The 16,667-nt window shown below is 42.7% G+C and overlaps 1 protein-coding gene across 1 annotated transcript in view; it reads right to left on the bottom strand.

Annotated features, from left to right (window-relative positions):
* Nucleotides 1-16,667, bottom strand: part of LOC308479723 (copine-5) — a 97,865-nt gene that overhangs the window by 17,515 nt on the left and 63,683 nt on the right. Inside the window, exons 10-11 of the mRNA XM_081010544.1 lie at nt 7,813-7,866; nt 5,890-5,951 (exon numbers count right to left, since the gene is read on the bottom strand). Of these exons, the coding sequence (XP_080866670.1) occupies nt 5,890-5,951; nt 7,813-7,866 (116 nt within the window). The remainder of the gene's footprint in view (nt 1-5,889; nt 5,952-7,812; nt 7,867-16,667) is intronic.

Below are 16,667 nucleotides of genomic sequence, written 5' to 3'. Positions count from 1 at the left end.
AGAAACTTCTGATGCTGTGAGTAAAGCTACCATTGCTGGACAGTTTTTGGCTAATTAGGCCAATTTGACCAAATCCTGCCATCTTTTCAGCTGGCATTACAACACACATTTTATACCCCAAATGATAGACTACAAAACCATAACCAGGCAAACTGGGCTGCCTGGGTTCTCGTTGACTTGACCAAGGTTAAACAAAACTGAACTCTCTAAGTCCTCTGCTGGAGCCGCTGGACCTTGGCTAGAGTGCCATTGCTCTTGACATATGAGAAGGGAGGGTTGGTAAAATACCCCCAATTAATACACAGACCAAACATGCTGCTTTTCATTGCAGGATGTCAGTAGGCTGAGAGGCTCCCTTGTAACATCTTTCTTTTAATTCAATGATTCCCCAGAGCCTATTTGGAAACTAGGGCATGAATGCAGTACGCACCACAGCCCAGCCACTTTATCTTCTTCAGAGGCACAGCATAGTGCTGAAAAAGATGAAATTCTTCTTTTCCGGGTGATAGCTCACTGTTAAGGAACCTGTAGCCCAGATCCTCGCACATCAACATGGTTCTGTGTTCTGAGCGGAGGTGTACCTAGGCTCCCTTGTGCCCTTGGCAAGCAGCTGTATTGGTACCTCTTGACCCTTGCACTCTAGGCGAGGAGATGTGCCCAGCTGCCCAGAGCAGCGGAGGAGCAGCCCAGGGAACATGCAGATGGGCAAGCAGGCTCCTAGTTACTCAGGGCCAGAGTGGAGAGGTGTGATTTTGGAGGGCCCCTGGCCCTGTGCCATCGCTGGGTGCCAAACTCACCAATCCCTAGGTATGCCCCTGGAACCGAGTACTATGGGGCTTTAGGCTCCTAAGTGTATTCACCTAGGGTCACCAAGCTTTTTTTGGGGTGGGGGTGTGGACACATTTGCAAAATGGATATGTTTGTTGTGGGCACCACACCTCTCCCTTCCCCAATGTAACCTTCTTTGGATTCCACATAGGTTTGAAGTAACTGTTCTACTGGTTAAAGAAGGCTTCTTTCAAGCTCATTTTGTGGTGGGAGGCAGGTGGGGATGGTCACCAGGGAAAACCTTTGTTGACACTTCTGTACCTGTGGCTGCCATGTTGCTGGCCCATGGGGTACAGAAGGTCAGCAAACTTTTTCAGCAGGGGGCCGGTCCACTGTCCCTCAGACCTTGTGGGGGGCCGGACTATATTTTTTTTGGGGGGGGGGAAATGAACGGATTCCTATGCCCCACAAGTAACCCAGAGATGCATTTTAAATACAGTGATACCTCGGGATGTGAACGGGATCTTTTCCGGAGCCCCATTCGCATCCTGAAGCGAACGCAACCCGCATCTGCGCGTGTGCGGGTCGCGTTTTGCCGCTTCCGCGCATGCGCGTGATGCCATTTTGACTGTCTGTGCATGCGCGTGTGGCGAAACCCGGAAGTAACATACTTAAATACTTAACTTAAAGCACATTTATCCCGAGTTATGACTGCAAAAGCACAATTCTACTCATGTAAAATTACCAGGCAGTCCCCACAAATAACCCAGAAATGCATTTTAAATAAACGGACACATTCTACTCATGTAAAAACACGCTGATTCCCGGACCGTCTGCAGGCCGGATTTAGAAGGCAATTGTGCCGGATCCGGCCCCTGGGCCTTAGTTTGCCACGGTGTACAGAGTTGCCAGCTTAGGATTCCACCGTTGCTGCATTACATTGTCTTCAATAACTGATGATAAACCAATAGTTATAAATGTCAGGTGACTGTGTCAAGTGGCGTTGCTAACAGCACAGCACATCATTTATACATTATGTTTTCTTTGTCTTACTAGGACTGGTATGAAGCAAGTCCCATTTCTGGGCTCCATCCCAGTGGATGAAGAACAGTGGTTTAGAGGACAGCTAACATTAGTGCTGATAAAAGGGATGATTGAAAAAGCTGCCTGCAGACATTTCTCTGGCAGCCTTCTCAGATGAGATTCCAAGCCTGTCATCTCCTACCCTCAGTCAATATCAGCTGCTCCCATGACAGACCCTTCCTTCAGATGTTGTGCAACCACCGTAATGAAAGAATGCGGCTGTCAATGGAAGATAACATTTTAAACTTCTGGTTAGATAGGCAGAGACAAGGCCAGTGGGAAAGGACTTTTTGTTTTGCAGCTGAGATCCATTGGGGTACCAGAACTAGTGCAGATACATGGAGTGTGATCCTCATCTGCCACTATATATAATACACAGGCACACACACATACAGGCAACATGGGCATAAAAGGGTGTGTGTGTGTTTAAGAAGGTTGGAGTTAAATGGCAACGGTATGGTATTTCCTTGGAGATTTGAGGATAAGAACACAGGGACATAAGAACCCAGCTTTTGCAAGGCTCCATGTTGTCCATCGTCCTGTTTCCTACATTGTCTGTTAAGAAGTTACTGGGAAGTCCAAAAGCAGGACTTGAAGGCAACTTCTCCCACTGTTTCTCTGCATAAATACCTCTGAACCTGGCTCACAGGCATTGATAGACATATTGCTGGACCTAAGTGTAAATTCAATACTAATTAAAAAAAAATACCCTCTATCATTAAAGTATTGCAAAAGAAGTAATAAAGAAAATGAATCTTTGCCTAGCTGGCTAATGACTCTCCAGCACCAGTCTGTGAATGAAACAAGCTTAATTTATGGATCATGCCGAAATGGCAAAACTTACCAGAATAATAAGAAACTAGGATAACAAACTTTTTATAAAGGAATGGAAATATATTGAATATTTACACTCAAATTGCAAACAGATAAAAACACTGGCAGGACTATTGTAATAACCTGCAGTTTTTAAAATATAGATATATGAAAATAGATGAATAAAAGAAGGATTTAATATAACTTTATATATGTAGGGAATTATGATAAAAAATTTAATGAACTGCAGAAAGAGGAGGAAGTCGAGTTTTGAAATGTTTGATTTACTGTTAAACTACTACTGCAATGTATATAAAAATCATAAATATATATATATGAAACAAGCTTGGTAAAATAGTCCTGTTGGGAATCCCAGTTCACCCCCACTAAGTGGGAGGGCAGATAACTCAAGAAAGGAAAGGAATAATTAACAAGCTATTAAACTGGTGCATAATTAAATACCTTATTTTGAGATGAAATTGATGGAATTCCGGCCCATAAAAATGTTATGAGAGGAAACACATTTAATTCCTTGTTTGGGAGAGGTAATAGAGCTCTGGCCTTCAACGGATGGGAATGCCATGCTCTGTAATTCAAGGAACGTGTGTTTGCTTGCTGATGAACAATTCTGACTCTGCTTCGTTACGGAATAAACTGTAGAAATCTCTGTGACCTTTAAGCTTTTTCTTCTTTTTTAATCAAATCTAAATCTTGTTCTTTTAGGAATTCTTCTGACAAGTTAATAAAGGCCTAACAACCTGATTGTTGTTAAGTGCTCTGAATGAACTTGTATTGATTCCGAGAGTCTGTTGCCACTCAAGAGGAGCAAATTGATCTCTGGCAGAATCTTTTGTGACTGGACAGTGTTGCTTTCTCGCACGAGGAGGATGCTGAACTAGTGTACTCTGGGGTGGCTGGAACAGGCAAAGCCAACACAAATGCCCATATCTGAAGGTGAGCATCACGTCCAGTGCCTAATTTCTAAATAGAAACCAGTGCTCGGCTCTGCCTGGAAACCATAATCCCTAATACTCAAAATATGTGGGAACTTGTCAGGGATGGGCAAACAGAATTGTTGACAGGACAGACGGTCACCAGGAGTCTGACAGTGCTGTAAAATTGGTTCGAGATTTTTCTTTTCTTTTCATTCTGAGAGGCCTACGTCAAGCAGCCGCTTTTGGTGTAAGATGGTAAGTAGTTTGGCTCTATCCTCTAAGATGAAATCAGAAAATAGTACTGACCCAATCTCTGCTGATCTAATCATCAGCCATGCCTTCTACTCTTTAGTTGCTTGTGTCTTAAAGGTCTTTTCCAGACCAGGATGCCCTTCTTATTTGCAGCAAGTTTCCAGACTACCAACATGTTTAGGTAATGGGTGGCTGACTCTGTTTTTCTTTCTCATGCATCTTCCCAAGTACAGATACCTTCCCTCCCAGCACATTGATATTGTTAACCATCTTTAATTCTTCTCCATTACGGGATTTCGGCAGCAGTTGACTTTATTTTTGATGTGCTTTGGTTTCTCTATTACAGGCCACTCTGTTTCCCCCATAGAAGGTTGTCATCCCAGGAGATTAACATATTTCTTTTGGGAGATCAGTTGAATTTTATCTGTTAGCAAAGACTCCATCAGTGGAACTTTGTGATGCATTTTATATACTTCCTGGCTCTGCAGGCTGTGCACTTTCCTTTAGGTTTTTGGTCAAATCCCTAGAAGTTTCCACCTAATCTCATGAGAATATAAAATGCACCTGCTTGTAGAAGGGTTATTTACCTTTACTGGCATGAGACTAAAAGTTCACACTGCTGTTACAGAAGAAGATGTCACTGTGATGGCTCAGAGAGCCTGCTTTTTGTAGTGCTTAGAGTGTCAGTCTGGAACTGAGGAGAACTGGGTTCAAAACCTCACTGCGGTGAAGCTCGCTTGTGTTAGTTGCAATCTCTCAATTTAATTTATTTTTCATGGGAAGGAGGAGCTATAGTTCTTTATACCACTTCTATTTTGCCTTTCCACCAAGTCACTAAGGGTTGTGTACATTGTTTATCCTCCATTTTGACCTCTCTACAGCCCATTGAAACAGGTTACATTGGGAGAAATTTACACGTGGAAATAAATCAACAGCTAAAAATCTGTTTTCAGTTTGTGTACACTGCGTTTGGGTATCAGCAGCAAGACTTGTGTTTTAGTCAAAAAGTGGTTTGGGGAATTCAAATATAATTTCTCTGCTTTTGAGCACCAAATAGTCCAAAGAAGTGTATTTTTTTTAGTACATGAGCTTTTGTTCTTCAGAAAGAACAGACATATATTAAATTTTGTTAGGCTACAGTCCTATACATTGTTACTTGGGAGTAAAGCTCCACTGAAGTTGGTAGGACTTGCTTAGTGGTAGACATGCTCAGGATTGCTCTGCTTGTACAATTTGCTGGGTACTTTGATTCTAACGGAAACACTTCTGAGATAGAAATTTGAATTCACTTTAAAAATTCACAGCTCAAAATCGAGAGTCTGTGTTCTGAAAATCTGAAAGATTTATCATGACATTAAAGATCCTGAATAATACATAGTGTTCTGTCTTCAGTAGGACTAGAAGGACCTGTCAATTTCAGTTCTCTAAGCTTCTCATTTTTGGTATCTAAAATTTGGTTCACCATGTTTCTGCAGCAATTTGTTTTTTTCATTAAAAAAACACACTCAAAAATTCATCACTAATTGTTTATGACAATTTCTTGTAATAAACACATTTTATGTGCAGTAATGGCTAACATACACATTTTTGCAAGCAGACCCCCCCCAATATAATCCATTTCTGTATGTTATTTTCACTAGCGTATTGCTTTTTATGCACACTAGCTCCAAACATATAGCATTTATTATTATTTTTGTAAATATTGCTTGGCTGGAGAACTGCACCACAGCATTTGGAGAAGTGCAAATTTTAAAAGATAGCTGTGTTTCCCTTTGCCTATGGTTTCAGAAAGTGCAAATTTGATACATTCGCCTTCAAATGCAAACTGAATTGAATCTCTCCCTCATCCCCAGTCTGCTGTGTGCAAATAGTTTTACATCCTGCGGGTACAGCATCTCTAGAGTGAAACAGGACACTCAGACCTGACACTCCTCTTGAAGACACTCGGTTTTGTTCAGCGTAGAAACAGCCAGTGGCCCTCTGCTTGCACGTATCCCCTCCCAAACACCCAATGTGTGCAGAAAGAGAATCTACTCACCCTCCTTTGATATAGTCTAGAAACGTGTGCTCTGATTCTGTAGCAAATGAGAGCAATGTCACCTTGAAAGTAAAAAAATGGGGATGCTGTTATACAGGAAACAACAAAGTAGTTACAGGCAGGAGGGTGATACTGGTGAGCATGGGGCCACATCGCGAGTGCCTTGATTTTTCCAGCCCCAAACAACTCCCATTTCCAGGAGGATTCTGTAGCCTTATTTTCAAAAGTTTGAAACCAACGTTCACCACCCTTTGCCATGGGAAATCAATTTCTTAAATTCAGGGAGAACAAATCCCGTTTTTATAAAGTTGCCAGATCACTTGGAGAATTGTCTCACAGCTTTGAAAGTGTGCTGATGCTGAATTGGGAAACCATAGGCTCTCTCTCCTGCCTATTTCCTGTTCCACAGTTGCAATAGTAAGCTGGGGCGTTACATACAAGGCAGAGGAAGTTGGGTGTAGAAAGCTGCCTTGCACAAAGTCAGACTGTTGGTCCATCTTGCTCAGTATTATCTAGGTTGAATTGCAGGGGCTCTCCAGGGTTTTGGACAGGACTCTTTCTCGGTCTAAGCTGGAGATGCCAAAGACTAAACCTGGCAGAGTTGGCCCTGCAGTTAGGCAGAGTGAGACAGCTGCCTCAGGCAGCAGATCCCGGTAGGCTGTGAGTGGTAGAAGTGAGGTGTTGGAGGTCAGAGTTGTGTGTGGCTCGTGGTCTGATCTGTGCCCCCTAAGCTAACTTGATGCTCTCAGGTGTGGTGGAGGGTGCTTTCTTATAATCAGTGTTTAAATAAGAGTTAACTATCATAGAATCATAGAGCTGGAAGGGACAGCAAGGAACATCAAGCCCAACCCCCCGCAATGCAGGAGCCTTTTGCCCAACATGGGACTCGAACCCACAGCCCTGCCATTAGGAGTCTCTTGCTAATCTTGTACACAGTTTCTATACATTGAATGAGAGAGGGAAGTGTCATCTTGCTGCCTCAGGCAGCAATATCTTGGGTCAACCAAGGGCCTTCTATATTTTAAGCATTGCTCCACAACTGAGCTACAACCCTCAACAATGGGTGGGGCTGGCCCTGCTCTTAGGCAGAGAACTGGTGTGAATAAGGTATTATTCATTACAGTGGTACCTCTGGTTGCGAACAGGATCCGTTCCAGAGGCCCGTTCACAACATGAAAAGAGCGCAACCCGCAGCGGCACATCTGCGCATGCGCGGATTGCGATTTGCCACTTCTGCGCATGCGCGTGACGTCAGTTTGCGCGTCTGCGTATGTGCAAGTGGTGAAACCCGGAAGTAACCCTTTCTGGTACTTCCAGGTCGCCGCGGGATGTAACCTGAAAGAATGTAACATGAAGTGAACGTAACATGAGGTATGAGATTTCTATACCACCCTTCATCCGAGGAGCACAGGGAGGTTTACAATATAAAAACAAAAAAAATATGTAACATGGTGACAAACAAAAGTGATACCCACCACCGTTTAAAAGGCCATAGACTGTTTAATTTGCCTGGGAGAAGAGACATGTTTTTGCTTGGCGCCTAAAGATATGTGATATGTTTGCAACAAACATAGCCAGGACACAGGAGGCCCCACCCACAATCTATATTTAAAGAGCTATGCTACCACTTTAACAATCATAGCTTTCCCCAAATAATCCTGAGAACTGTAGTTTGTTAACAGTCGTGAGGGTTGTTCGGAGGCGCCTATTTCCCACACAAAGCTACAATTCCCAGAGTACTTTAGCAATCAACCCCTCTTCCCAGAGAACTCTGGAAATTGTAGCTCTATGCGGGAACAGGGGCTTCTAAGCAACTCTCCTTAACAAACAGCATTTCCCGGGGTTCTTCAGGGGAAGCCTAAACCTGTTCAGCTTTACATTTTTTTAGTGACATAAAGCCAAGATTAAAACAATGTTACTCACTGTTCCTGAGTTATTGTATTTCTTTTTCTTCATTTTCTTTTTGGGATTCACTACCTAAGAGAGTAAAAAGAAAAAGAAAAAAGACCAGTGAAGGCAAGGTTTGAAAGACAAAGGGCTCCTTCAGATGTTTATTGAGCATTCACCCCTTGATCTCCTTGCACAAAAACTTACGTGCAGGTTTGTAGAGATGGGGGGGGGGGGAGAGAAATTTGATTCTGTTAGCATTTAAAGGCAAACTTACCTAATTTGCAATTTCAGAAAGGAAATGTGAACCGAAACACAGCCATCCTTTGAAATTCGCATGTCTCCAAATTTTGCAATGCAATCTCCAGCCAAGTAATGTGTACAAAAATGCACACACTGGTGTAAAATGTGCACATGAATGTATGCATTAGTGAAAATAACACACAAACATGTTTTGGGAAAATTGTCTTATTAAAATGTGTATATTAGGCAAAGTCGCATACAAAAAATGTGCGTATTAGGAGAAATTCATACTAAAATGCTGATGAATTTTCATGAGGACCTTAAAAAATTCAAAAACAGATGTGGACCTGTGGAGAACTGAACTTAAGGGTGGAAAAGTAAGAAACAGGAACAGAAATTGACATTTTCTCCCATACCTAGAAATCAGACAGTGGGCTCTTCCAGACTGCAGCTATTTTCAGGTGGGATTCAATCCCATACTAGCAAATCCAGTTTGTGCAATTAAGACTGATTTAGCGCTATTGGGCAACAACCCCAGTAACTGAATCCAGTAGTAGACCTTGGGGTCTCAAATTTTAGTGGGGCCCTGTGCAACACCAAAATTTGGGGCCTCTGCGCCTCTTGATCTCCATTCTAAATAATAATTGTGCCACCCCTGGCAAGACTCTGCTTCCAGTGTAGCCGAACCGGTTGCACTCCCCTAAATCTGCCATTGTTGAATCTCCCTGCAAACAAATCAGGATGAATCACCAATAAACAGGTCATCTGGAAATGACTTGCCTCCAGTTTTCACTGGGCATTCATTCTGATTTGCTTGTGAGGTAGTTATATGACACTAAGCATTCATCGTGAGCTGCTTGCTTGCTGTTAACCATTCCTTTGTTCATTCCAAACCATTCAGCACATTTTACTGTCACTTTTCTGACTGCCATGTTGCCTTCTCCTCCTCCTCCTCCTCCTCCTCCTTCCTATTCCTATTTCTTTTCTAAGGGAATTTGTTGCATCAGAGTGACAAATGACTTTAATCTTCTTTAATTATGCAAACCTAAATCCCTATTTGTGTGCCTCCTGGACAATAGTGACAATCTGGAGGCCCCCTCAGACAGATGTTTGCAACCCACTGGACAGTAGTGTGTTGCTGAGTAGAGAGTGGTTTGAGGAAGTAGAAGCATTCATTTATATCAATGCCATCAATGTAGACAGCACTTTGCAGAGGAGGACCTCCTTCAAGGAATGAAGAATTATCCGAGAGGAAGAAGAGGGAAGGAAGAAAAGATGCACAGATATACGTAAACGAGGGAGATGGGCAAGTGCAGCTGCATGTCCTTTGGCTTTTGGGTTTGAGTTGCACCTCCTTAGGCTTTGTTTCAGTTGGGATAGGGAGCAGGGGGTTAAGTCAAAAGCTTCATGAAAAAAGCAGCTTTGGGGAGGGATTTGCAGGAGGATCTTCTTCATCCTTGCAACAACCATGCGGGAAAGGAAGCCGAGAGAGACATGCCGAGAGTGAGGCCAACCAGTGAGCTAAGATGTGAAACTGGGTCTCTTGGGGTCCAAAATCAGCTCTGTCCCAAGGATTTTTATAGAAACAGTAACAATCGTAGTGCAAATACTTTCCTTTCTGGTGTTCCAAATGTAAAATATGGGCTGATTCAGCTGCAACGTTGTGAATGCACGACAGCATCTGGATCCACTCAAGTTTTATTTCTCGGGTCTGCTTTCACCCAGTCCTGCACACATCCCACAACTGCTAGGCTCTGCAGGCCTGTTTCTGTGCCATGTGCTGGCTTTACACCATGAGCAGGACCTGATAAAGCCCACCAGGTCAGTAGCTCACCAAGCCTTGCATACCACCACCACCACCATTTATTATGTGTACCCCACCCATCTGACTGGGTTGCCCCCAGTCACTGCAGCTACTGCTACAGTCTGCTGCCAGCACAGTAATCTTGACACATGTTGCTATGCTGATGGTTTGCACCTTTGGCTGCTCTACTGATAGGGCTGCATCTATGCTGCAGTAAAGAATGTGGTTTCAAACACAGAATTCAGTGTCCTGAGCAGCTTGATCTTCATTCTTTCCCCCCCTTTTTTAAAAGAAGGGTTATATTCCTTATTATGGCATTGACAATATACTTGAAAGCATAGAGGCAATGTCTGTTGAAATCTCAAGAGCCAGCAGTGCTGTTGGATAAAATTGCCAATGCGTAGGGATGGGTATAGCCATGTGCTTGTCTTCATAGAATTGTAGAGTGGGGAGGGACCCCAAGGGTCATTTAATCCAACCCCCTGCAATGCAAATTTCGCCCAAATTGAGGCTCAAACCCACAACCCTAAGCTTCACCAGCTCATGACTAAGAGAACCAGAATAATTTCTGCAAAATAGTAAACAAGGCAATTACACAAAATAGGTGAGAGGCAGGTTTATGTAGGCTGCAGAATTCAGATTTTCCTGGTAAAGGGTTTAGATTGTCATGGTACAGAATTTTATTTTATTTTTAGCACAAGGTACACACAGCCCCCGTTTCAGTGTTGCACATTGTTGTACAGTGGTACCTCGGGTTAAGTACTTAATTTGTTCCGGAGGTCCGTACTTAACCTGAAACTGTTCTTAACCTGAAGCACCACTTTAGCTAATGGGGCCTCCTGCTGCCACCGTGCCGCCGCAGCCCAATTTCTGTTCTTAACCTGAAGCAAAGTTCTTAACCTGAAGCACTATTTTTGGCTTAGTGGAGTGTGTAACCTGAAGCGTATGTAACCTGAAGATTATGTAACCCAAGGTACCACTGTACTGCAACGGAGCAGCTGTCCTTATACCCCATTCTATACACCAGTCTGCTGATGCTGTGGATCACTGAGCCCTCAGAATTGTTATAGTGTAGGATGCTTTGAAGGAAGACCAAGAAGCCAAATGATCTGGATGTTTCTTTCTGTACCAGATCTGAGACATCCCCTGAGATATAATTGATGCAAATTCAAACATGAAGCAGGGAGTCGTTTAACTGTAGCGAGAAAGCATTGAAAATGCAAAGCAAACATTCTGTATATAATCATACTGTAAACAACCACAGCATGTGTACAGATTCATCTTCTATAAAAATAGAGCCCTCATGCTTCAACAATCTCATGGCCTGATGTTTCATAGGCAAAATAAAGCACTATTTCTGCATTGAGCTCAGATCCCAATGGCCAAGTTCTAAACAAGCCATTCTGCGTTATCAGAATTGGGAAGGGCCACAGTGCAATGCCCGAGCTCATGCTTTGAATGCCAAAGGTTCAGTTCCCAGAATCTCTAGTAAGGCTGAAGGAATGGGTTTCTGTGCAGTCAGTCTGAAATCCCCATTTTTCCTTCTCCAAGGGAGCATTTCTAAAATGCATTAACTTGAGCTCTTGAGCCAATGTATAAACAGAAACCCAGCTGTATAAACAAGTGCTCAAAGCCCTCTCCTTTATCAGTCCGTGATGGCAATGGATGGCCTTGCCAGTTCCGAGTGGAGCAGGGATGGCACGTCTGGGTCTTATCTTACATCCTGACCACACTGACACACAGACCTTGTCAGATCTGACAAGAGACCTGGGAACGGCGCCAGGAGTGCTCTTAGAGTTGGTGACCTTCTTGGTCCAAGATAAGAATATAGGAACAGGAACAACCTTTTATGGTCAAGAGTACCAGAACAGGAACATCTGTTTATGGTCATGGATGTCAACTTACGTGTATAAGCTGATGTGGTGGATTCCTGGGGAAGGGGGGAGAGGGTGCCTGGAGGATATATATACGGTATGCAATTTCTCTTGCTTTTGTGTTTGCGGTGAACCGATTCACGCAGTGTCTTCTGCTACCTGGAGAGCAGAATAAACTCTTTCTCTGAACCAAACCTCGGTGTCATTTGACTTCCTTCCTCCCGTCTGGGAGCAACGCAGACCCCACCAATCGGTAAAGTCTAATAAGGCTACAAGGCCACAGGGCTGTCCTTTGTCTGACACCCTGGAAAGTTGCATTGTCCATTGTGTAGACAATGGGTCTGACTCAGACAGTTTCCTCTCTTCCTAAATTCAAAGGTCTTGCTTTTCATCTAGGCTTGGTTCCCACAGGACCGTAGACAATAAACCATCATTGTCTCCCAACCCTATCTGCATCTCCAATAAACAGCAGCAGCATCCCTCCTTTCCATAACTTCTCTGAACTGCATATCTATATCTATATCTATATCTATATCTATATCTATATCTATATCTATATCTATATCTATATCTATATCTATCTATCTATCTATCTATCTATCTATCTATCTAATGTCTCCACTTCATAATTAGGCCCTGAAGCCTTCATCACACAGCACCAGCCACCTCTTGGCAGTGATGAAAGTGGGACAAACGTCTGGCAGGAGCTGCTGTGCTCAGAATTTGCTTCTGTTACTTTATTTTTTTAAAGAAGTGATGTACATGATAATCACAACTTAAAATTAATGTGAAAAAAGTGGAGGGGCTGATTCTGTATCAAGCTTTTAAATTGCCATGCCTTATGTCAGTGGGAAGGGTTATAGCTCAGTGGCAGAGAATCTGTTTTGCACGTAGACAATCCTAGGCATCTCCAGAGATGGATTATGACTGATGCCTGAGCAATACCAACGTCAAAGGTGGCTCCTCTGAGGTGCGGCTGGCCGGAACGAGGCTGATTCCTTTTCTTTTTTATTGGTGAATGGGTCAAGTATTAGAATGAGTCTGTTATATATATCAGCTTGTCCTTTCATTGTTGGCATACCCTCCAGCATTTCTCTGGTAAAAATAAAGACATCCTAAGGAAAAGCAGTACATTCCGGGGTCAAATCAGAAACCAGGATGGCTTCTCTAAGTCAAGGACGTCCCTGGAAAACAGGGACACTTGGAGGGCCTGTGTTGGTGAAAGGTGCGGGGGGAGAGAAGGAACACTCCCTGCATTTTGTGCTGGCTCTGCCCATTGGAACTGGTAAGGCAGAAGGCAGGGAGACAAACAGTAGGCACATAACCACAGACAGTGATACAGCCATCTAATTTTATCTCCATCCTCTCTACTGATTTCTGCAAGGGTGGCAATGAAGTTATGTAAATACTAGACCTCTAAAGCAGACTCAAAGTACATTTCCCAATAATAATGATGATAATAATAATAATAATAATAATAATAATAATAATAATAATATATTATTTCTACCCTGTCCATCTGGCTGGGTTTCCCCAGCCACTCTGGGCAGCTTTCAACAGAACCTTAAAAACAGAATAAAACTTCAAACATTAAAAACTTCCCTAAACAGGGCTGCCTTCAGATGTCTTCTAAAAATAGGATAGTTGTTTATTTGCTTGACATCTGGTAGGAGGGCGTTCCACAGGGCAGGCGCCACTACCGAGAAGGCCCTCTGCCTGGTTCCTTGTAACCTCACTTCTCGCAATGAGGGAACTGCCAGAAGGCGCTAGGAGCTGGACCTCAAAGAATTCTGGGGACTGTAGTTTGCCCCTCACAGAGTTATAATTCCCAGCAACCCTTAACAAACTACAGCATGCTTTGAGGGAAAGAACGTGCTTCGAATGTGCTTTAAAGGTACAGCATGTACACAGCCTGAAACAAAGGAGGAATCTGGCAGGCAGCGTAACCCCTTGGATTGATTGAAAGTAAGAAGACAGACCTGTGGGGGGAGAGATGAGAGCAGACTGAGTTTGGTGGGGCAGCACCCCATTTGCCCTCAGGAAAGAGCTGTCACTGGTCCTTCCAGTGCTTTGACAGAAGCCTTACTCTCGCTTTGCTTTGTTCCCAATGCAGCACTTCAGATTGTGCTATTTCAGTTCCCTTTTGCCAGCATCTCAAAAGGCTCTTCTTTTCCGATCCTCATTACGATAAATGGATAGGTTCCCTTTCCCAGGCAGTAAAATGATTTTTACCTCAGTCGCTGGAAAGCTCTCATTTTGAAATGCATCTCTCTCCCTTCTTATTCCCTCCACCCTGACTGTATGTGTGACTGTATTCTTATAAGATCTCAAGAATCCATCCAGAACAAAAGGCATTAATGATTTACACAGATTCTGCCTGAGCTTCTCTCCCTCCTCATGTTCCCCCATCTTTTCCTGCTGAGGGGAAAAGAAAAGCTCTGTGAGGGGATCCAGTTGTGTCTCAGTCAGGTCAATCATTTTAGAAAACCGGCCTAGAACTGTCACAATGGATAACATTAAAGTGGAGCCGCTGAACACTTAACACTACGGAGTGCAAAAAATGTTAGATAACGGGAGGGAGGAAACCCAGACATCGAAGCTAAGGGATGAGTGTGTGAGTGTGTCACTGGCGTGGTTTGTTTTCAGTTCCACATGGACTCTGCCATCTGCTCATGGGGCCAAATTCTCCATTTGAAGAGAGAGGTTCAGATCATCACTCTCACTGACGCCAAGTGCAACTCAGAAACAAAAAGGCTACGAAGTAAAATAAAATAAAGAACTTATTCCAAAGGTGGCACACATCAGAATTCTCTCCTTCCCCACTGGAATCGTGCTCACCTGAGTGACAAAACTGATAGGCACTCTCACCCATCACAGAAACCAGCCCAGCATTAGAGACACACTCAGGGTAACTAGAAGGGAAGCGGAAGAGCTCTCTTCACAACAATGTGTCAGAACATAGCAAGGGGGCGCGATGTGGAGAACTGAGCTCCTGTTGCCGAAAGAGTGACAGGAACATGAGCTACGAAAACACAAACCATCTAAGAGAGAAAGACCGTGTTTATTTGATTTATTTGCTTATTGTTATTTATAACATCCCCTCAGCTATCCTTCCTCAATTAGTTCCCAAGCTGTTGCACAATTCGGTCACATCTTTTAAACAATTGCCAAAACAAATCAGATCTTTATTTAGATTTGGCCTGTTGCATTGGCCTTCAGCTTATGAGCATCAATCAGCCACCCCCAACCCGATGCCCTCTGGATGTTGCTGGACTACAGTTCCCATTATCCATGACCACTGGCCATGTTAACTAGGGCTGATGGGAATTGGAGTCCAAAACATATGGGGTTGGGGGAAGCCTGGTTTAACTATTACCTTGGTGGATGAAATCAAGGTCTATCTAGTCCACCATATTATTTCCATCAGTGGCTGGCAAGATGCCCCATTGAAGCTCACAAGCAGAATGTGAGGCTTGATTTAACTGCTATGGCTATAGCTACTGATACTAGACCTATTCTCTTCAAATTTGCCTGATTTTTTTTTTTTTTTTTTTTAAAGCTGCTTTTGTGATAAAGAATTTCGTAAGTTAGAATCATAGAGTTGGAAGGGACCCTGATGGTCATTAAGTCCAGCCCCCTGCAATGCAACATAGGATTCAGAACAGAAGCATGTATTATGAGCTTTGCAAATAAATCTATACGACCCAGATGAGCTTTCTTGGTGCCAAGTGTGAGTGCCTCTGATGATACAAGGGGATATCATATCATGATTATATTACAACCATGATATAAGTCGTCTGTATGTCTTTTTAAAATTACAATTATTTATATCCCACTCTTCAGGATATAATCCTTTCAATTAAATTTCCTATTTTGCACAGCTGCTTTAACAGGCAGGTGTGTCCCAGATTTAGGACAGAAAAAGTTGGAGCATATGTCATTGCAGTGTCCCACAACATTTGCTTTGGGGGTGAGAGGAGCAACAACGCAGGGGAATTTGCTTCTTGAAAATAAACATGAAATATGTGTTGGAGAGGTGGAATGTACACACTTTAACAGAAAAAGTAAAAGAGTCCTTGGAGAAGGGAAGGGAGGGGAGCATTTCTAAAGAACTAAAATGTTCTAATCCCCCAAAACTGCATGAACAGTATGCATGCCATTGTTGTTTCTCTTGTTGTAACTATATCATACACACAGTAAACAGTATTTCTGGTTATGCTTGCCAGGGCAATTTTTAAAATTTTTATTTGGCAGCCAACCACAATAAATTTCTCCTGTAATGGGAGTGAAGGGGAAAGCAGACTTAGGGCAGCCTGTTGTTCATATAAGCCCCTTATCATGCCATCATCACTGTAAATTCCACTTCAATTAAAGTGAAACCATTCCTTCAAATTTGTTTGTTTTTTTGTTTGTTTAAACTAATAACTGCAGCTCTCTCTAATCACTCTAACTCACTCTAATCACGGTCACTTGTTTATTCTGCCAGCTACACGAGGCAAATTGTATATACTGCAAGTGACAGCAATAACAGAATGCACTACATAGTTTCTTTAAAAATAATAATACAGTTGGGGCATTGAGTGGTATCACCTGAATGGCATTGATGTAGTATTTGAACTCCAAAACCCCTTACTTGCAGATTTGCAGCTCCTAAGAACAAACAGAAAATAGTAACTCTCTGATTTGGAAAGTTGGGGAAATTTGGAAGATAAATGTTATTAGAAAGTAGGAAAATTAGTATTTAATATGCCAGGCAGAAATACAAGAACAAACTAATAAGCTGGAGACGTTATTTATACCAGTGCAGGACCCAAGGTGGCTCACAACACGAATTAAAAACAGATACAGCTAAAAAACAACAACCTCACACCAATCGTTTATATACATTTTTTTTAAAAAAATATACAACTAAATAAGTTACGGTATTTAAAACAGCACTGAATTAAAAAAGAACTTAAAACTATTTTAAA

This window comes from Podarcis pityusensis, assembly GCF_964106645.2.
Source record: "Podarcis pityusensis genome assembly, chromosome: 6".
In the NCBI taxonomy this organism is placed as follows: Eukaryota; Metazoa; Chordata; class Lepidosauria; order Squamata; family Lacertidae; genus Podarcis; species Podarcis pityusensis.
Note: the sequence above shows the minus strand (reverse complement) of the source record. Positions and strands in the feature narration are given on the sequence as shown.